The sequence below is a fragment of the Mobula birostris genome, chromosome 2 (genome assembly GCF_030028105.1).
Source record: "Mobula birostris isolate sMobBir1 chromosome 2, sMobBir1.hap1, whole genome shotgun sequence".
NCBI lineage: Eukaryota > Metazoa > Chordata > Chondrichthyes > Myliobatiformes > Myliobatidae > Mobula > Mobula birostris.
The window spans coordinates 28,229,543-28,250,788 of record NC_092371.1 but is presented as its reverse complement, the minus strand read 5'-3'; the positions used below and the strand labels follow the sequence as shown (position 1 = coordinate 28,250,788).

The window sequence follows — 21,246 nt, the reverse complement described above, 5'->3', positions numbered from 1 at the left end:
CAGATGGGAAATTGGTTTCCTTGTACTTTTTAAACTGTGTTTTTATTTACTCCAGGACTCATTTTCCGGCTTACAATTACCCTAAATGATAGTCAACAGTAAATCAACATGTGGAATTCCTCTTGAGTGAAATTTCAATTTCTGAAGAACGACAGTTCCTATTTACTCTAAGACCTGCTAGGTTTTACTAATTCTATTTCATCTAAAATAAAGCTGCTTGAGAGGTCAACACTTAAATTGTCTCACTGAGATGTGTTACTTTAAGCTTTGCTTGTGGAGATCAAAGTAATGTTTTCTCTCACTCGCTAGCATGGAGGGTAAAATCTTCCTGCTGGTTGATGCCAAAACACTGATTTCCCATACATGGTGTTTCCCTTTAGCTCCTCTCTAATATTACAGGTGATTTCCTAAGTTCGTGCTATTGTCTCTTTTTACAGGGGCTTTTATCAGGTATTCTCCACTGTTCTCACAACTGGTTTGCGCTTCCTCATAAACCAACAGGTAAATCTCACTTTCTGCATGTTCACAATGTCTTTTATTCATTTTTCAGAATGTAGATTTTATGCCCATTCCTATTTGGGTGGAGGTGAGCTGCCTTTTTGAACAGGGAGGTATCCCATAGAACTGAGGTGGAAAGAGTTCCAGCACTTGACCCAGTAATGAGCAAAATATTTCCAACTCAGGACAGTGCATGACTTGGAAGGGAATCTGCAGGTAGTGGTGTTTCCACCTGCCACTGTCCTTATCCTTCTTGATGGTAGGTGTCATAAATTTTCAAGGTGCTGTTGGAGTAGCTTAGGAGAATATCTACATTTTACAGCTGGTAAATGCTACGGCTGTGAGGAGGCCAATGGGATGCCAATCACGTGGACCACCTTGTACTGAGTGGTGTCGAGTTTGTGTGTTCGGGGCATTGAGACAGAGTCATTTTTATTAATGAATGCCCCATAGAAAACTTCCTATCTGGACGCACATCACAACAACTGTTCCCTACGTGACTGCAAGAAACTGCAGAGTTGTGGGCATAAGTCCAAAGACCCCACCCTCCCCGAATTTTCTCTCTTCTCCCCTCTGCCCCTCCAATTGGGTAGAGATGTATAGAAAGCCTGAAAGCTTGTATCACCAGGCTCAAAGACAGCTTCTATCCCACTACATAGACTATCAGACTCTTAAATGGATTTCTTGTACAATACAATGGACTCTTGGTCTGACAATCTACCTCATTATGATCTTACACTTCATCATTTAGATTATGAGGACACTCAGTCCTCGTTTATTGTCACTTAGAAATGCATGCATTAAAAAATGATACAATGTTCCTCCAGAATGATATCACAGAAACACAGGACAAACCAAGACTAAAACTGACAAAACCACATAATTTAACATATAGTTACAACAGTGCAAAGCAATACCGTAGTTTGATAAGAGCAGACCATGGGCACGATAAAAAAAAAGTCTCAAGTCCCGATAGCCCCATCATCTCACGCAGCCGGTAAAAAGGGAGAAACTCTTCCTGCCATGAACCTCCAAGCGTTGCGGACTTGCCGATGCAGCACCATTGGAAGCACCCAACTGCAGCGGACTCTGAGTCCGTCCGAAAACCTCAAGCCTCCGACCAGCCCTCCGACACTGAGCACCGAGCACCTTCCTCTGCTGAGTGCTTCGACCCCGCCCCGGCCGCCGAGCAACAAGCAAAGCCAAGGACTCAGGGCCTGCTCCTCCGAAGATTCTGGATCACACAGTAGCAACGACAGTGAAACAGGCATTTCAGAAGTTTCACCAGGTGTTCCTCTGTGCTCTCACGTCTGTCTCCATCAAATCAGGATTGTGCACGGCACTCTATTTGACAGATAACAGATATCACCATCGGAGTGGCCACTGCGAGCTGCGTCACACTGCCATCTTCTCCTCCCATACCTGCACTGTACTTTCTCTGTAGCTTTTGTTCTTTATTCGCATTGTTCTAGCACAATGCACTGTGTGATGATTTGATCTGTATGAACAGTATACAAGACAGGCTTTTCACTGTATCTCGGTACATGTGACCATAATAAAACAAAGCTCCAGGGCAGGCACCTGCTCCAACAGCCATGTAGCTTCTGTGCTAATCACATTGCAAATCACTTCAGAGTGGAGGTGAGGATCTCCTGGCTCTGTAATAGATTCCAAGTCCTCCACACCTTAGAGTTGGACACATCTCCAGACATTGTAGAGTACAAAGCTGAAAACCTTGTCTAGATCAACACACAAGGCACTGGGAGAGCTCGGCAGGTCAGGCAACATCTGTGAAGGAAATTGGACAGTTGATATTTTGGGCTGGACCAGATGAAAAGGTTTTGATCTGAAATGTTGACTGTTCATTTCTCTCCATCGATGTAGCCTGACCCACTGAGCTCCCCCAGCACCATGTGTGTCGCTCCGAATTCTGCCATCTGCAGTCTCTTTTGCCTCAACCTGGTCTTACTGATTCCCCATGAAGGAGCTGATCTGAGCCTGAGGCAGCACCACTGGTTGGATGCAGTTACACTGGAAACCTCTGTCTGCACCTCCAGAGTCCAGTGACTCCCGTCAAGAAACACTGAATCATGTTTCTCTGGAGGTCAGTGTCTGATCTGGTGCTGGGTGAGTCTGGCTACCTGACCGTAGCAGGCAGTCATCGTCCTCTCCGGTCATCAGGTGATTCCCCCGATCACTCTGGCAGCAGGCTGAGGCTCGAGATTCACCTCCTGGAGAAGATAAAGCACCTGTAAATACTCCAAACAAGCACCAAATGAATCGGAAGAATGGGATTCAGGTTCATTATCACTGTCTTACATGTCGTTAAGTTCAATGTGGTTCTATTTAATATCAGAGAATGTGTACAGTATACAGCCTGAAATTCTTACTCTCCGCAGACATCCACAAAACAGAAAAAAACAAAGAATGAATGACAGAAAAACATTAAAACCCCAAAGCCCCCCTCACCCTTCCCATGCACAAGCAACAGCAAAGCATCAACCCTCCCCCTACCTGCCTCAGCACCCCCCAACACCCCCCAAAAGAGACCACGCATTAAAAAACCCGCTTTGACATTGCACAGGCTCTCTCACTCACTAACAAGGTATCACTCCTGCCACAGCAAGGGAGTACGGGGCAATAGCTGGCTGTTTCAATGTTACAGTCTGCAGAGTCGCTCATTTTGACAGCAGCGTACACTGCTGTCTGGATGTTCAATCTCCTGCGACGCTTCAGTCGGTGACACTGTCAAGGGATTGAGTTGTCCACAGGGCCACAGGGCCATACCCTGAAGGCACACATCTTCCAGGCTGCTCCTGGAGACACCGAAAACACTAGGCCACTCGGTGAGCGGGAACCCACCGTCGTGAAGAACCACGGTTTGAGTGCAGCCGTAGGTCAGGGACTCTAATAGGACCCCAAACACCTTGAAAAGGGAAGAGACATCAAAGAGAAGAACTCAAACTGTTTTTCAGATGAACTGGAAGAAGTTGCTCTTTGGCTCCAGCTCTAGTGTTGTTTTGCAGCAGCAGAACAGTGCAGACGTCGCATCACATAAGTTAAAAAATGCAGTAAAGGCTGGTGTTCATGGATTCATGGACCATTCAGTAATGTAACAGTGGAGGGGAAGAAGCTGTTCTTGAATCGCTGAGAGTGGGTCTTCAGGTTCCTGTACCCTGTTCCTGATGGTGGTACTGAGAAGAGGCCATGTCCTGGATAGTGAGGGGCATTAGGGATACATGCTGCCTTCCTGAGTCACTGCCTGCTGAAGATGTACTGGATGGTGCCCATGATGGAGTCTACACCCTCCACAGCCTCTTTCAGTCCTGTTCATTGGAGACTCCATACCACATGGTGGTACTTTCAGTCAGAGTATTCTCCAACGTACATCTGTAGAAACTGCTGAGTCTTTGGTGACATGTCAGATCACTAGTCACAGTGAGAGCACCGGTAATGCAGGTGACTTCTTGCTGTAGATGCTGAGCTTCAGGTTTTGACAGAAGCAGGTTTTTCTTGTGTTAGAGATGTAATCTTATGATCCAGGAATACTGTATGTCGTGTAGGGTGTCTGTGTGAGGGTCAGGTTACTCTGTGAATACAGAGTATCTGGGTACTTCACCAGTGATTGAGTTAGACTATAAGACCATAAGACATAGGAGCAGAATTAGGCCATTTAGCCCAGCAAGTCTGACCCGCCATTCAATCATAACTGATTTAGTTTCCCTCTTAACCCCATTCTCCATCCTTCTCCCATAACCTTTGACACCCTTACTAATCAAGAACCTATCAGCCTCTGCATTAAATATACCCAATGACTTGGCCTCCACAGCTGTCTGTGACATCAAATTCCACAGATTCATCACCTCTAGCTAAAGAAATTCCTCTTCATTTCTGTTCTAAAGGGATGTCCTTGTATTCTGAGTCTGTGCTCTCTGGTCCTAGATTCCCCCTCTCCACATCCACTCTATCTAGGTCTTTCAGTATTCGATAGCTTTCGATGAGATCCCCCCTCGTTCTTCTAAACCCCAGTGATTACAGGCTCAGAGCTTCAAATGCTCCTCATACATTAACCCTTTCATTCCCAGGATCCTTCTTGTGAACCTTGCCTGGACCCTCTCCAATGCCAGCAAATCTTTTCATAGATAAGAGGCCCAAAACTGCTCATGGTACTCCACGTACATCTGACCAATGCCTTAAAAAAGAGTCATATTGTTTTGAATATCCTTTGTCCAATAGACTACTCTCAGCAAACACTGACTGAAAGAATTATATCAGATGATAATCTTGTTCATACCCATGAGTTGCCATGTTGATTTGAATTTCGCGATTGTGGAGGAGCGATGTTGTCTTTTCTATCTGAATAATCCCCCTTTCTATGCTCCTGTAGATTTGTCCAGCCTTACAACACGCAGGGCTAGTGCTGCTGAACTCTCTGCTGGAGACCGTGCCAGGTGTGTATGTGTCCTGCCTAGTGAATGCACTTCCCTGAAGAGGCAGTGTGCGCGGTGAACAACCAGTTGCGTGTTGTATGCTGGCGTGGCACCTCTGCCCTGGGGGCTAAACTGGAGTGGGGCAAAGTGTTGTTTCCTGTGAAGGCACCTGGCATTCTCACCACCTCAGCCATCAGCAGTTCAATGCATCAGGAGGGTGGGGGAGCTTGGTTAAGTTAGGGACAGGACTATGCGTCCTGATAACAATGTGTCTCCTGGCTCCAAACCACACAGAAAAATGTGAGCTGCCACGTACTGGTGACAAAGTGCTTGCCACCCCTGCAGCCAGGAGGAACTTCAAGGGCTGCCCTGAATCCCAGTGGGAGGCCTGGTGTGCCCAAACAGTAATGAACTGGTTCACTTTTCCGGAGAGGTTATGGTTTTCATTTACTGGGCAATATTGCCCTCCTGTAGTCTAAGCTAGAAGAGTGCAAGTCCCACCATTGATTATGTTTCTCAATGGTCTTGTTGGTACTTTCCTCTGGACTTCTGGGACTAACACTTTTTCTCCCTTATAAAGTGCGAACAGCGGTGGATCAGTACGTAGGGATCGATTATTCCCTCCTCAGTGACCCAAACGTTAATTCTGACTACATGGATATGGACTTCAAGGTAAGGATTACAAGCTGGTACAGACCCCATGAGTAGTGATAGTTTTCTTCCCACTGGCCAGAAGCAGGGCACAGTTCATTCACCCATCACCAAAGAGTTCCTGAGGAGACTAGCCTGAGCCCAGCCTTCAAGGAGACCACAGCTGAACTGACGACCAGGGTAAGGTCACCTCTTTGAGTGTAGGTTCCCTCACATATTCCATAGACATAACGGCTGGTTGGTTAATTGGTCACATGGGTATAATTGGTAGCGCAGGCTTGTTGGGCCAGAAAAACCAGTAACTGTGCTGTATCTTCGAATAGAAACAAGATAAATAAAAACTTTCCCCGGGGCACACTTGCACCAAGGTGTGTGACTGGTGCGTGGGGGATGTTCTTGATGGCCAGCCTGTCAGATGGTGATATTGTTCAGGTGGAGGGTGACCTAAATGTGTTCTGTCTGTTCCGCAGGGGCAAGCCAAGTAGAGCTAGTGGCTAAGGGTATCCAAATCCAAAGTTGCAATCTCAAAGTGAGGGGGTGGCTACTCGGGACCAAGATGGGAAGAAACTTCTTCACCCAGTGGGTGACAAAACTGCAATTCTCAGCTGAAGAGGGTCATGAAGGCTTAGTCCCTCAGTATGTTCTACGTGGATGTCAGAGATTTTTCAATGTTTTGAAAAATATTTCAATATTCTGAGAATCCAAGGATTTTGGATTAGAACAGTGAGTTTAAATACCAACTGCAATCTTACTGGGTGGTAGAGCAGTTACATAATGTAATGGGTTATGGGTTTGTGGTCACCTTGCATTGCAAGTCAGGTAACTGCTGTGCAACATAAGACTGGTGTTAATTCATGGTTGGTGCCAAAATGGTGGGCGTCACTGCCCAGCTAACCCTCCCAAATCATAACCGCTTTGTTACTCTTTACCTCAGGTACTCCTCTTCAAGGAGCAATGTTGTAATGTGAACATTATTAAAAGTAAGTTAATACTAATTAGGATAATGGGGGGTTTCACTTCCGTTCTTTTTACTTCCGGTGTGTTTTGTATATAGTGTTCCTGCCATGCCGTACGGGTTCTGAAAGCCTCTGTATATACATGTCGGTCTTGGCGTTGGAGATAAAGTTGTTTCTTTGGCATGAAGTTGTCGAGTGTGCCTTTTTCAAAGTAGAAGTTACTACAGGCAAGGATACCATTCTCAAATCTGGTTGAAAAGATGCATAAGATATTGCACCATTTCCAACAGAGAATCAATTCAGACAGACTCTTTTGTTTTGTAGCCTCTGTAAAAGTTTGTACCTTTTATTTTATACAGATGTATGCTTCCACTGGTAGGCCAAGATAAACCAGTTCACTTAGCCCGAAGCTTTGATTCTTTATTCCTTTCTGTAGATGCTGCCTGACCTGCTGATTTCTTCCAGAATTGAGTGAGTGAGTGAGTGTGTGTGTGTGTGTGTGTGTGTGTGTGTGTGTGTGTGTGTGTGTTTTACACACTTTGCACATTACAACATTTGTTTCTCTTTAACTCCCCACGTGCCTGTATAATCACTTTACTACCTCAGCTAGGATGTAAAGGTTTTCTCCTTCAATGTACCTAAGAATTAGCATGTTACCCTGATTGCAGAGGAGTGATGTATTTCTTGTAAAATGTTTGTTCATGGTGGAGTGGAAGAATTACCGGATGATTTATCACTACCTATGTGTTTGATGGGTGAATACACATGTTGATAGAGATTGTTGGCTCTCCTGGTTGACGTTTTTACCGATTGAATTTGGATGGATGTTTTCATGAGACAAATCCAGTTTGGTAAATACTTTAGTTCCTGCCAGATCGGTGTAAAGTTCGTGGGCATTCTTCATCAACTACCACTAGTTTGGGTGTGGTCTTGTCGCTGCGGAATGCACTGTTCCCTTTAAGTCGCACAGGTGCGGGGCTGCACTATAACTGAAATGCTCCTGCGCAGCTGGAATTTTCTTTAATATAATGTTTTATTAAAGTGCCGTGTAGTTTTTAGACCGTGTAAAAATTGCTTATGCAGCTGTAAAAGCAGAAAGAGAGAAAGTTGGCAGAGTGTTACACACAACTGCCATTCCATCTCACCAGGCATTCCACATCTCCTAACGTTTGAAGAATTGCTCCCAGTGACAACTTCAGTTGGTTTGTGCTTTTGCTTAGCTGTGTTTTGCTGAAGTTCTGTAAGTAAGTACCGGGTCTCATCATAATGCAGTCCACAGTAATGTCATCTTTCGAACAAGTACACCAATGGCTTGGTGGAGCCATTTTCCACCATGTGTCAAGGATGGGGAACCTGGCACATGTTGTTAATCAGCAAGTTCCACGTTTGACTGATTTACAGCCTGTGCCAGGTTCAACATCTTTGTCATCAAGTTCCCTGCAGTGAAAGCCAACGTGCTCGTCTGAACGTTCTCTTACTCTGGACCAGACCTGCAAACTGCTTCTATAACAGACAGCTATTTTCAACTCGTGTCTCTGTTCTGGTTGACTGTTACTGTGCCTCCTACAGGTAAATTGTGGAAGTATGCCTTTCTCTTGGATCTGCCTAAATGCACTGTCATCTTCATCTTTATCAAAGCTGTTCTGCGATGGATTCTGGATGCCATCTTTCATCAGTCAGCCTGAAAATTAGTCTACCCCTAGAGCTCTGCTCAGTCTTGCAATGTATTCAGCGTACCTTTAGTCCTGCAGTATCACTGCCAATGGGCTCACCAACATTTCAACTTGGATGTTCCACAAAGCAATTTCAGAATTAACTGTACAGGGGAGCCATTTCAAAGGGATCTTAAACATTAAACAGACAGGCTAGGTTTGGAGTCACACACCATTAAGGTACGGTAAAGCAAAGGCTGTGAGCAAAACCAAGTGGAGTTTTATGATAATCCAGTGAATTTTGTGGACAGCATTGCTCTTTTCCCATATCTAGAAAATTAACTGAATTTAAATTCTCTGCAAACTGGTCTCTACATTGTTAGGTCAGTTCTTTGGATCACTAGTCTGATAATTTAACCTGTGCCAACAGTCTGTATCTCTCCACCTCCCTGATGTGCCCTATCCTTCACTCATCCAATACCCATCAAGCCAGGCTACAGAAGGACATCAGGCTGTGATACCAAGAAATGACTAAGAGCGTTGGTTACAGAACAGCTTTGAGAACAGACAACATCCCAGCTCTAGTACCGAAGACCCACACTCCAAAATTAGTTGTGCCTCAATTCAAATGTTCAGATATTTACACCACTGGCATCTACTCAATAATTACCCAAGTATGTTCTGTTCACAAAGAGCAGAATATGTACTGGTTCGATGCTGTATATTACTCAGACTCTAAACCAAATCAAGCTTTACCATGGAAAACTGAGAATCAATTTACCGCAGTCATCAACAAAGTAATCTACGCAGTGCTATTGAGTGACGCCTACTCACCATCACTGTGCTCTATAATGTCCAGAGTGGATTTTACCAGGAGCTCTCCATCTCAGACCTCATCACATCCTCGGTCCAATCTGAAAAGACGAAGTGACCCAATGATCTTCTTCAGCCCTTCAGCCAGCTGGAATCAAACCCTACAGCAGAGCAACATTTGTGCAGGCTCCCTATCACTGTCCGTGCATTTTATTCTGATTTTATTCTGCTGCTAATCTTTTTAAAATTGAAATCCCATGTCTGTGTGCACTCTTTACTGAGATGTTCCTGCCACTTTTTTTTTCCAGGCAATGTTCTATCCTCTTCAAGATGAGAACCAAACACTGCCAAACACTGCAGCTAGCCCCCATCTGAAGAGCAAGGATCGCATGGTGCATATCGCTCTGTCCGAGTACTTCTTCGACTCTGCTATGTTCTCCTATTATAAAGCTGGAACGCTAAAGACCGAGATTCCTGAGAGCAAGGTGAGCTCCCAATCCTTACAGCAACTAATGTGAAATAAGTCACCAGCAACTACTGAATACTGTTGCCAATTTGTTACCAGATGCCAGTGGACCTTGCTTATTTACTCAGGACAACTTTCTTTGGACCAATCATCTTATTGGTGAGTAACAAGGCCATGTTATATATTATTACTCCCTTTCTCTGTCTTATCCTTTTTCTCTTGCATTCTGTTCTCTCATTTTCCTTCTCCACCTTGCTGTCTGATTTTTGATTATCTCTGCATCTACGTGTCTCGTTCCCACATCTCACAGAGTCACAGAGCAAAATATAGCACGAACACAGGTCCTTCGGCTCACCAGTCCATGCTGACCACTGTGGCCAGCCGGCTAGACCCAATTCCCCATGTTTGGCCCAAATCCCTCTAAGCCCTGCCCCTCCTTGTATCTCTCCAAGTGCTTCATAAATGATACTATTTGTACCTGTCCTCTGGCAGCTCGTTCCATATACTCACCACCCTCTGTGTGAAAAAGTTGCTCCTCAGTTCCCTTTTAAATCTTTCCCCCCCTCACCCTAAACCTATGACCTCTAGATTTGGATTTCCATATCCTGGGCAAAAACTATTACCACCATTTAGTCTATGTCTCTCATAATTTTAAACACTTATATAAGGTCATCTCTTATTCTGCCACATTCTAGAGAATACAGGCCTGGGCTGCCAACCTCTGCCTATAACTCAGGCTGTTCTCGCCCTGGCAACTTCCTAATGAATCTTTTCAGCACTCTTTTGAGTTTAACCATGTCTGTTCTATAATAGGGTGACCGAAACTGTACCTAGTAGTCCAAGTGCAGCCTCACCAATGACTTGTACAGCAGCAACATAAAGTCCATAAACATATCTTTTGCTCTCTTTCTTGTTTTCTGATGCATCCATTCTCTCTTTTTCTGTCAAAACTCTGCATTTCTTTCACTTCTCTGTTAAACATGAACCTAGTCTGGTGTTTTTTGCTATTCTCTGCTTTATAGCAATAAAGTTCAAAGCAAATTTATTATCAAGGTACGTATATGCCACCATATACCATGGATTCCGGTTAACTGGGGCACATCAGGACCAGTACATTTTGGCCTGGTTAAGTGGCTGCCCCAATTAGCCAAAGTTTCATGTTAAAAGAATATAAAAAAAGAGAAACTACTGTTTAACTGAGTGACAAATTATGTATTTAAATGAAATATAGAACAAATTAGAACACTATCAATATAAAACTGTGTTCCTAATAGTTATCGATGGAGGAATTGATCCAGTGTATGCTGCCATGTTCTTTTACCATAGAAACCATAGAAACTACAGCACAGAAACAGGCCTTTTGGCCCTTATTGGCTGTGCCGAACCATTTTCTGCCTAGTTCCACTGACCTGCACATGGACCATATCCCTCCATACACTTCCCATCCATGTATCTGTCCAATTTATTCTTAAATGTTAAAAAAGAACCCGCATTTACCACCTCGTCTGGCAGCTCATTCCATACTCCCACCACTCTGTGTGAAGAAGCCCCCTCTAATGTTCCCTTTAAACTTTTCCCCCCTCACCCTAAACCCATGTCCTCTGGTTTTTTTCTCCCCTTGCCTCAGTGGAAAAAGCCTGCTTGCATTCACTCTATCTATACCCATCATAATTTTATATACCTCTATCAAATCTCCCCTCATTCTTCTACGCTCCACGGAATAAAGTTCCAACCTATTCAACCTTTCTCTGTAACTGAGTTTCTCAAGTCCTGGCAACATCCTTGTAAACCTTCTCTGCACTCTTTCAACCTTATTTATATCCTTCTTGTAATTTGGTGACCAAAACTGAACACAATACTCCAGATTCGGCCTCACCAATGCCTTATACAACCTCATCATAACATTCCAGCTTTTATACTCAGTACTTTGATTAATAAAGGCCAATGTACCAAAAGCTCTCTTTACGACCCTATCTACCTGTGACGCCACTTTTAGGGAATATTGTATCTGTATTCCCAGATCCCTCTGTTCCACTGCACTCCTCAGTGCCTTACCATTAACCCTGTATGTTCTACGTTGGTTTGTCCTTCCAACGTGCAATACCTCACACTTGTCAGTATTAAACTCCATTTGCCATTTTTTAGCCCATTTTTCCAGCTGGTCCAAGTCCCTCTGCAGGCTCTGAAAACCTTCCTCACTGTCTACTACACCTCCAATCTTTGTATCATCAGCAAACTTGCTGATCCAATTTACCACATTATCATCCAGATCATTGATATAGATGACAAATAACAATGGACCCAGCACTGATCCCTGTGGCACACCACTAGTCACAGGCCTCCACTCAGAGAAGCAATTCTCTACCACCACTCTCTGGCTTCTTCCATCGAGTCAATGCCTAATCCAATTTACCACCTCTCCATGTCTACCTAGCGACTGAATTTTCCAAACTAACCTCCCATGCGGGACCTTGTCAAAGGCCTTACTGAAGTCCATGTAGACAATATCCACTGCCTTCCCTTCATCCACTTTCCTGGTAACCTCCTCAAAAAACTCCAATAGATTGGTCAAACATGACCTACCACGCACAAAGCCATGTTGACTCTCCCTAATAAGTCCCAGTCTATCCAAATGCTTGTAGATTCTGTCTCTTAGTACTCCCTCCAATAACTTACCTACTACCGACGTTAAACTTGCTGGCCTATAATTTCCCGGATTACTTTTCGATCCTTTTTTAAACAACGGAACAACATGAGCCACTCTCCAATCCTCCGGCACCTCACCTGTAGACAGCGACATTGTAAATATTTCTGCCAGGGCCCCTGCAATTTCAACACTAGTCTCCTTCAAGGTCTGAGGGAACACCCTGTCAGGTCCCGGGGATTTATCCACTTTAATTTTCCTCAAGACAGCAAGGACCTCCTCCTTTTCAATCTGTACAGTTTCCATGATCTCACTACTTGTTTCCCTTAACTCCATAGACTTCATGCCAGTTTCCTTAGTAAACACAGACGCAAAAAACCTATTTAAAATCTCCCCCATTTCCTTTGGTTCCGCACCTAGCCGACCACTCTGATCTTCAAGAGGACCAATTTTATCCCTTACAATCCTTTTGCTCTTAATATACCTGTAAAAGCTCTTTGGATTATCCTTCACTTTGACTGCCAAGGCAACCTCATGTCTTCTTTTAGCCCTCCTGATTTCTTTCTTAAGTATTTTCTTGCACTTCTTATACTCCTCAAGCACCTTATTTACTCCCTGCTTCCTATACACGTCATACAACTCCCTCTTCTTCTTTATCAGAGTTGCAATATCCCTTGAGAACCAAGGTTCCTTATTCCTATTCACCTTGCCTTTAATCCTGACAGGAACATACAAATTCTGCACTCTCAAAATTTCTGCTTTGAAGGCTTCCCACCTACCGATCACATCCATGCCAGAGAACAACCTGTCCCAATCCACGCTTTTTAGATCCTTTCTCATTTCTTCAAATTTGGCCTTCTTCCAGTTAAGAACCTCAACCCTAGGACCCGATCTATCCTTGTCCATGATCAAGTTGAAACTAATGGTATTATGATCACTGGAACCAAAGTGCTCCCCTACACAGACTTTTGTCACTTGTCCTAACTCGTTTCCTAACAGGAGATCCAATATTGCATCCCCTCTAGTTGGTCCCTCTATATATTGATTTAGAAAACTTTCCTGAACACATTTTACAAACTCTAAACCATCTAGACCCCTAACAGTATGGGAGACCCAATCAATATATGGAAAATTAAAATCCCCTACCACCACAACTTTATGTTTCCTGCAGTTGCCTGCTATCTCTCTGCAGATTTGCACTTCCAATTCTCTTTGACTATTGGGTGGTCTGTAATACAATCCCACTAATGTGGCCATACCTTTCCTGTTTCTCAGCTCCACCCACAAGGACTCAGTAGACAAGCCCTCTAATCTGTCCTGCCTGAGCACTGCTGTAATATTTTCCCTAACAAGCAATGCCACTCCCCCACCTTTCATTCCTCTGCCTCGATCACATCTGAAACATCGGAACCCTGGAATATTAAGCTGCCAGTCCTGCCCCTCCTGTAGCCAAGTTTTACTAATTGCTACAACGTCATAATTCCACGTGTCAATCCACGCCCTCAACTCATCCGCCTTCCTCGCAATACTCCTAGCATTGAAATATATACACCTCAGAAGATTTTTACCACCACTCACAACCTTTCTATTAGTGGATTTGCTTGAACTTTTAACATCATTTATTTTCACCCCAGCCACACTGTCAGCTCTGGTACTGTGGTTCCCATCCCCCTGCAAATCTCATTTAAAGCCCCCCCAATAGCATTAACAAACCTCCCTGAAAGGATATTGGTCCCCCTGTAGTTCAAGTGTAACCAATCTCTCTTGTACAGGTCCCACCTGCCCCAGAAGAGGTCCCAATTATCCTGAAATCTGAAACCCTGCTCCCTACACCAGTTCCTCAGCCACTTGTTCATCCTCCAGAGCATCCTATTCCTACCCTCACTGGCACGTAGCACAGGTAGCAATCCTGTGATTACCACCCTTGAGGTTCTGCTTTTCAACTTCCTACCAAGCTCTCTATACTCACTCTCCAGGACCTCCTCACTCTTCCTTGCTATGTCATTCGTACCGATGTGCACCACGACATCTGGCTGATCACCCTCCCACTTCAGAATGTCATGCAATCGATCAGAGATGTCCTTGACCCTGGCACCCGGGAGGCAACAAACCATCCTGGATTCTCTGTCTTGATTGACTGTAAATGAACAAAACCAGCAAAGATACCTTGTGCAGATAATGGACTGCCTGCATTGCCTTTCCGTAGGAAGTTGTGTCATAATCCAACAACAAATTTCCTGGCACCCCTTGTAGTCACTAATTCAAGTTTTCATGCGTCATCTTCATCATTTCCTCATCTTCATATTTCCAGTCTTGGTGTTTTCATATCATGCTTTCAATGATTGCATCCTCCAAATCTTCATTTGCATTGCAACATTCAAGATGATTGTCAATATCTTCAAATTCTTCATAAGCAAAATTATCAAAAGTCACTGCTTTTTGATTCACTGGCCCAACTGGTTAACATAACACAAGCACGCACAACTGACGCAATTTAAAAACTTTGCTCTAAGCACCATGTAGTATCTGACAGCCACAAAGGTGCATGCGAATGATGCTAGTCAGAGATTGTTTGGCAACAGTCTCCTGTCCCAATTAAACAATATGGTGTCTCAAATAAACGAAGGGAATCCTGGCTATTTTCTCAAATAGTTTTTGTTCCTTAAGAGTTGTCCCAAATAAGCAGCTGACTCGATTTACTGATTGCCCAATTAACTGGAATCCATCCTCCAATGATTATAGCAGAAAACAATAAGGAATTTTGACACATTTGGATTGGAGCACGTGCACTTAACCGTTAAACAATAATTTTATTTGCCTTAAATAGATTGATATTAGACTCAAGGAAAGGCATGGATAGGTGAAGTCATATTGACCGCTACAGAATGCTCAATGTATTGGTATTTGCTTTGTAGCAATCAATTTTCAGACTCTTAATGTAGAATATGTTATTACTTTAACTATTAATTACTTGATACTTGTATCTTAACTGTAGTTACGTTGTATTCTGTTTGTAGTACCTTGAGATTCATTTCCTTGCAGATATTCACAGTAAATCAAAGAAATGCAATAGAATCAATAAAAAGCTACTTTGGTAGACGTAGGTGTTGGAGCCTAGTGATTAATTTTGAGAGAATGATAGTGTTGAATGCTGAGCTGTAATCATTGAAGAGCATCCTGCTGTATGCATCTTCGTAGTCCAGATGTTTCAGAGTTGAGTATTGATCCAATGGAATCAAGCCAATGAATTCTGCTTAAAGGTTTATTTTGATATAAGTTCTAACTCAGTTCCTCATCAAACTCTATTAGAATGAGATGCAATCAGTCTATATTTTGATGCCGTATATTTGACATAGAATACTCTTGAGTGTTAATTTTCTGTCGCTTTTTCCAATCACTCCCAAGACCCCGACATCATCAGCCAAGGACGCTCCCTTGTTGCTGGAGTTGGAAGTGACGTCAGTTCCTCATTGTACAATCAAGCCTTCGGGGATCACTGTCGGTGTCAGCGCTCGCATGAATATCATCATTCTGCCGCCCAATTTCACTCCGGTCACACTTTCCAGTATAATCATGGTAAGCAAAGTGTTCCCAATGTCCCTACAATACAAGATCCTTAGCACCACAGACAAAATGCTGGAGGAGGTCAGGTAGCATGTATGAAGGGGAATAATAAGTCTATGCTTCGGGCTGAGACCCTTCACCAGCTTCTCCAGCATTTTGCATGTGTTATTCAAAATTTCCAGCATCTGCAAAGTCTCTTGTGTGTTGTTACCGCTTCACACTGTTCCTACTGTCATACAATGCGTCTGTACTCACAGATTCCCTACAATCACACTGTGTGCCTATAGTCAAAAAGCCTTGTGCTTACACTGTCTTCAAGCCCTTGTAGTCTAAGTGTCCAAATATTTTGCAATTACAGTTATACATTAGCCCCACAGTTACGTACATTGTTCTCAATGTAACGTATCCAGATCTCTCAGGGTGGATCTGCACCCCGAGGTCCCTCTGGGCACCATTCCAAAGCTCAGTTCTGTTAAGCATCACCACCTGCAGATGCTCTGGTCTGTCTGAATTCCTCTGACCCATCATAACCTGTCCACCATGTTGCATGTCCATCCAGGCAAAGAACGTATTGTTTCCATGTGCGCGCAAACCCACCTCCAAGGATAAGTGTGTTAGGAAAGGTTGCAAATGGACCACACATGTAGAAGCAAAGGTTTTTTGGAAGATTATTAAGGAGTATTGAGGTTAAAGTCAGAGGTCACGAGTACAAAGCCTTGGATTTTGGAAGAAGGAATAGAGTCGTTCTTCCAAAATGCAAGACCGATTTTCTAAATGGGGAGCAAATTTAGAAATCAGAGATGCAAAGAAAATTGGGAATCCTCATGCAGGATTCTGTAAAGGTTAACTTGCAGGTTGAGTCAGTGGTAAAGAAGCCAAATTCAATGTTAGCATTAACTTCAAGAGGACTAGAATATAAACACATGGATGTAATGCTGAGGCTTTATAAGGCACTGGTCAGAGTGCACGGTTTATTTTGAGCAGATTTGGTCCCCTATCCAAGGATGGATGTGCTGGCAATGGAGAGGGTCCAGAGGAGGTTCACGAGAATGATTCTGGAACTGAAGGGGTTAACACATGAGGAATGTTCGATACCTCTGGGCCGGTATTCGCTGGAGTTTAGAAGAATGAGGTGGGATTCCATTGAAAGCTATCGAATTTTGAAAGGCCGAGATAGAGTGGATGTTTCCTGTAGTGGGGGAGTCTAGCAACAGAAGATACAGACTTAGAGTAGGAGGATGTCCCTCTAGAATAGAGATGAGGAGGAATTTCTTTAGTTAGAGGGTGACGAATCTGTGGAATTCTTTGCCATAGATGGCTACGGAGGCAAAGTCCTTGGGTATATTTAAAGTGGAGGTTAGTTAATATATTCTTGATTAGTCAGAGCCTCAAAGATAATGAGGAGAAGGCAGGAGAATGTAGATGAGAGGGATAATAAATTGCCATGATGGACTGGCAGTGCAGACTTGATGGGCTGAATGGCCTAATTCTGCTCCTATGTCTTATGGTCTTACGGTCATGAAGCACAGAACCATCAGGAGGTAGGAGGAAATATCAGAAACTGCGTATTAAAAGTGGTGACTCTACCCTGTTTCCCTTCTCTCCTGATGCTTATTGGAATCCTGCTTCTGTCTTTTGACATCCAAACTGGATAACAGTAGATTCAGAAAAATAGCAAGGGAGAGTGTTATTTAAAAGGTAATATCTTGGGGAAGCCTTGATATACACCATGGCCCTGTTCATCAGATAGATTAGCTTTATTTGTCACGTGTACAGTACATTGCAACATACAGTCAAACGCGTCATTTGTGTCAAGACAAATCCGTGAGGATGGTGCTAGGGCAGCCCAGATGTGTCACCATGTTTCCGGTGCCAGCATAGCATGCCCACAAACCTACTGACCTGTATGTCTTTGGAATGTGGGAGGAAACCCGAGCTCCCAAAGGAAACCCACGCAGCCATGGAAAGAACTTACAAACTTGTTACAGATGGTGGCAGGAATTGAACATGATTGGTGATCGCTGGTGCTGTAAAGTGGTCACAGTGGAGTGTGGTGTGTGCACAAGTGGTCATAGTGGAGTGTGGTTTGCGCACAGGTGGTCATAGTAGAGTGTGGTGTGTGCACAAGTCACAGTGGAGTATGGTGTGCACACAAGTGACAGTGAAGTGTGGTCTGTGTGCAAGTGGTCACAGTGGAGTGTGGACTGCACACAAGTGGTCACCTTGGAGTGGTGTATGCACAAGTCACAGTGGAGTGTGGTGTGCACACAAGTGGTCACAGTGAAGTGTGGTCTGCGTGCAAGTGGTCACGGAGTGTGGAGTGCACACAAGTGGTCACAGTGGAGTGTTGTGTGCACAAGTAGTCACATTGGTGTATAGTGTGTGCACAAATGGTCACGTTGGAGTATTGTGTGCACACAAGTGGTCACAGTGGAGTGTGGTGTATGCACAAGTACTCACATTAGAGTGTGGTGTGTGCACAAGTGGACACATTGGAGTGTTGTGTGCACACAAGTTGTCACAGTGGAGTGTTGTTTGTGCACAAGTGGTTACATTGGAGTGTACTATGCACACAAGTGGTCATGTGCATGCGTTGTTTGTTCACTGGAATCCCACAGTGGGCGATGTTCTATATTCTCATCTAGGTTTTCTGTTGCAGGAGTCAAAGTTGGATGCAAAGGTGGCTTTGAAAGGGAAGAAGCTAGCTATCACACTGGGCCTTAGAAGGTAAGACTATTGTATTCCTCATTGTGTCACATGTAATTCCCATCTCTTGCAACAATGGTAATGGTACATATGATCCTGAGGTCAATCACTGGACCCTGCGCTGTGGGTTTGATTGGTATGTCACCCATTGGCTCCAAGGAGGGAGTGACTTCCTTAGCTTGACATCTAACCCAGTGAGCTACAGACAACCAAACAGGGAAATCATCCTAATTAAAAAGGGCCCATCACTGAAGTCAGCATTCAGAAGACCATTTAGAATGGCTCTGGTTACATTCCAGTGCTTTCTGGCAGGAAGTCCTTTCACTCTTTGCTGCTTCATTGCTATCGCATTGACGCCAGCTGAAGCCACAATCTTTGCCCCCCAAGTGTGCAAGATGTGCACAGTGAAGTCTCTCAACTGAGAAGCTTGCTATCCAGGAAGATGACCAGTCTCAAAGAAACAGGCAAACTCCTTAAAATTTTCAACTAAAGTCCAACTCTCTGCATAGGGTTAAGGATTGTGGCACTAGGTTCAAGTGTATTCTGTGAATACTTTATTTATGGCTTCAAAAGTAGGCCAATCCTCACTTTGACTCTTATCCATTTAACTGGACAATTAAACACTAATGCAAAGAATTTAGGGTTTACTTTTTGTTGTCCTTCCAGAGGGCACAGCTTCAGAAAAGAAGGATGGCCCTTTGGAACGGAGATGAGGAGAAATGTCTTTGGCCAGAGGGCAGTGAATCTGTGGAATTCATTGCCACAGTTGGCTGTGGAGGCAAAGTCATTGGGTGTATTTAAAGTGGAAGTCAATAGGTTCTTGATTAGTAAGGGCATCAAAGGTTACGGGGTTGAAAGGAAGAATAAATCAGCCATGATGGAATGACAGAGCAGACTTGATGGGCCGAATATCCTATTTCTTCTCCTGTCTCTTATGGGCTTATGATGTGAAACTCTTGGTAGATTTGTGTCAGCTTGCCATAACTGGTTCAAGCAACTACTGTGCAGTGAGGAAGGATTCAATGAAATAACAAGTTGGCATTAAAAGCAACAAATGTGGACTGAGACGATGTTGAGACAGGAATCTGGAAGCGGTGAAGTAAAGCAGTGGTAGGTATTACACACAGGAGGGTACAGTCCCATACCCTGATGGGCAGGGTGCAGTATACCCACAGTAATCAGCCAGAATCAGCATCATTTTGTGAAGGGAAAAGGTTGAATTTATTATAATTCTTTGAGGAAGTAATATATAGACCTAGAGTAGGGGGTGTGCTCAGATTTCCATAATGTATCTGATTTGATGCTGAAGATCATCATGTGAGGAGATTACAAATTGGCACAGATATATTTGGAAGTTTATTCCTCCAAGGTCAATGGAAGCAGTGAGTGAATATTTTTAAGGCAAAAATAGATAGATTATTGATGAGCAGAGGGATGAAAGATTGTAGAACGGTACAGCACAGTTTGGGATCTTCAGCCTGAGATATTGTGTCAACGATATAAACCTACTTCAAATGTCAGTTCTTTATTCCCCCTTCACTGATGCTGCCTGACTTGGTGAGATCCTCTGCTATCTTGTATGCTGGTCACAATTTTTCATAGATCCATGTGCTTATCTAAGAATCTCTTAACTGTCCCTAACGTCCATCTACCACTACCCCAGCAGTGAATTCCAGTCACTTACCACTCTGTGTAAATAACCTACCTCTGACATCCCCCCCCTAACCTTTCCTCTACTCACCTTAAAAGGATGTCCTCTGGTCTGGGTCATTGGTGCACTGAGAAAAAGATGTTGGCTGTCCACTCTATCTACATCTTGTGAAATCTATCAAATCACCTTTCCTTCGCTCCCAGTTCACTCACCCTTTCCGCATAAGAATTGTTACATGGGAAAGTGAAATCGATGTTACAGTCGGATCGGCCATGACCTAATTTAATGGTGGAGCAGGGTTGGGGGACTACTCTTCCTCCTAATTGACATGCCATTTGCTATCTCAGCTGAAGGTAGTTAGATCTGGAGATGATGTTGCCCAGCAGGTCCCTCAGAACTCAAGAATGAGGCAAACATTTTATGGTTACAGCCATCTGATGATCTGTTCATCATGGTACAGGTCAGGCAGAACTTGCCTGTACCAGCAAGCAAGGCTGAGAAGCAACAAAGGAACTATGACTGTGATTGTAACTGTAACTGAGGAACACAAACATGTTCCTCCAGACTCTCACAGCTATCTTGTACCTATTTCCACCCTGTCACTTTTAAAAAATGCTATTCCCTTCTCTCAATTCCTCCATCTCCACCACATCTCTTCTAAGGATGAAGCTTTCCATTCTAGAACATATAGTGAGCTACCTTGGCAGGATCCAGTACTATAATAGTGAAATGCTCCTGAAGCCTGCAGTTTTGGTGGGAGGGAGATGTAAATGCACTGGCAGCTGAAGAGATTCAGAATCAGATTTGTTATCACTGACTTACATGACGTCAACTTTGTTTTACGGCAGCCATACAGTGCAACTTAAAATTACCATAAATTACATCACAGTGCTAAAAGGAAGGAATAATTAGGTGGTTTTCATGGGTTCATGACTGTTCAGAAATCTGATGGCGGAGAGGAAGAAGTTTTTTTTATTTATGGGGTCTGTACATCCTCCCTGGTAGCAGAAATGAGGAGAGGGAATCTCCCGGATGGCGAGAGTCCATAGTGATGGATGCTGCCTTCTTGAAGTGCTGCATCTTGAAGATTTCCTCGATGGGGTTGGCGGGGGGTGGGGGGTGGAAGAGATGGGTTATGCCCATAGTGGAACTGAATCCACAACACTTTGTGGTCTCTTACGATCCCGTGCATTGGAGCCTTCGTGCCAGGCGGTA

The 21,246-nt window shown here is 43.9% G+C and overlaps 1 protein-coding gene across 2 annotated transcripts in view; it reads left to right on the top strand.

The window, feature by feature from the left end:
- The window catches only part of pltp (phospholipid transfer protein), a 71,847-nt gene that overhangs the window by 28,000 nt on the left and 22,601 nt on the right, over positions 1 to 21,246 (top strand). For both annotated transcript variants that reach the window (XM_072239232.1, XM_072239223.1), the window contains exons 6-12: positions 438 to 501; positions 4,886 to 4,949; positions 5,509 to 5,600; positions 9,309 to 9,485; positions 9,566 to 9,625; positions 15,516 to 15,686; positions 18,334 to 18,401. In XM_072239232.1, the coding sequence (XP_072095333.1) occupies positions 438 to 501; positions 4,886 to 4,949; positions 5,509 to 5,600; positions 9,309 to 9,485; positions 9,566 to 9,625; positions 15,516 to 15,686; positions 18,334 to 18,401 (696 nt within the window). The remainder of the gene's footprint in view (positions 1 to 437; positions 502 to 4,885; positions 4,950 to 5,508; positions 5,601 to 9,308; positions 9,486 to 9,565; positions 9,626 to 15,515; positions 15,687 to 18,333; positions 18,402 to 21,246) is intronic.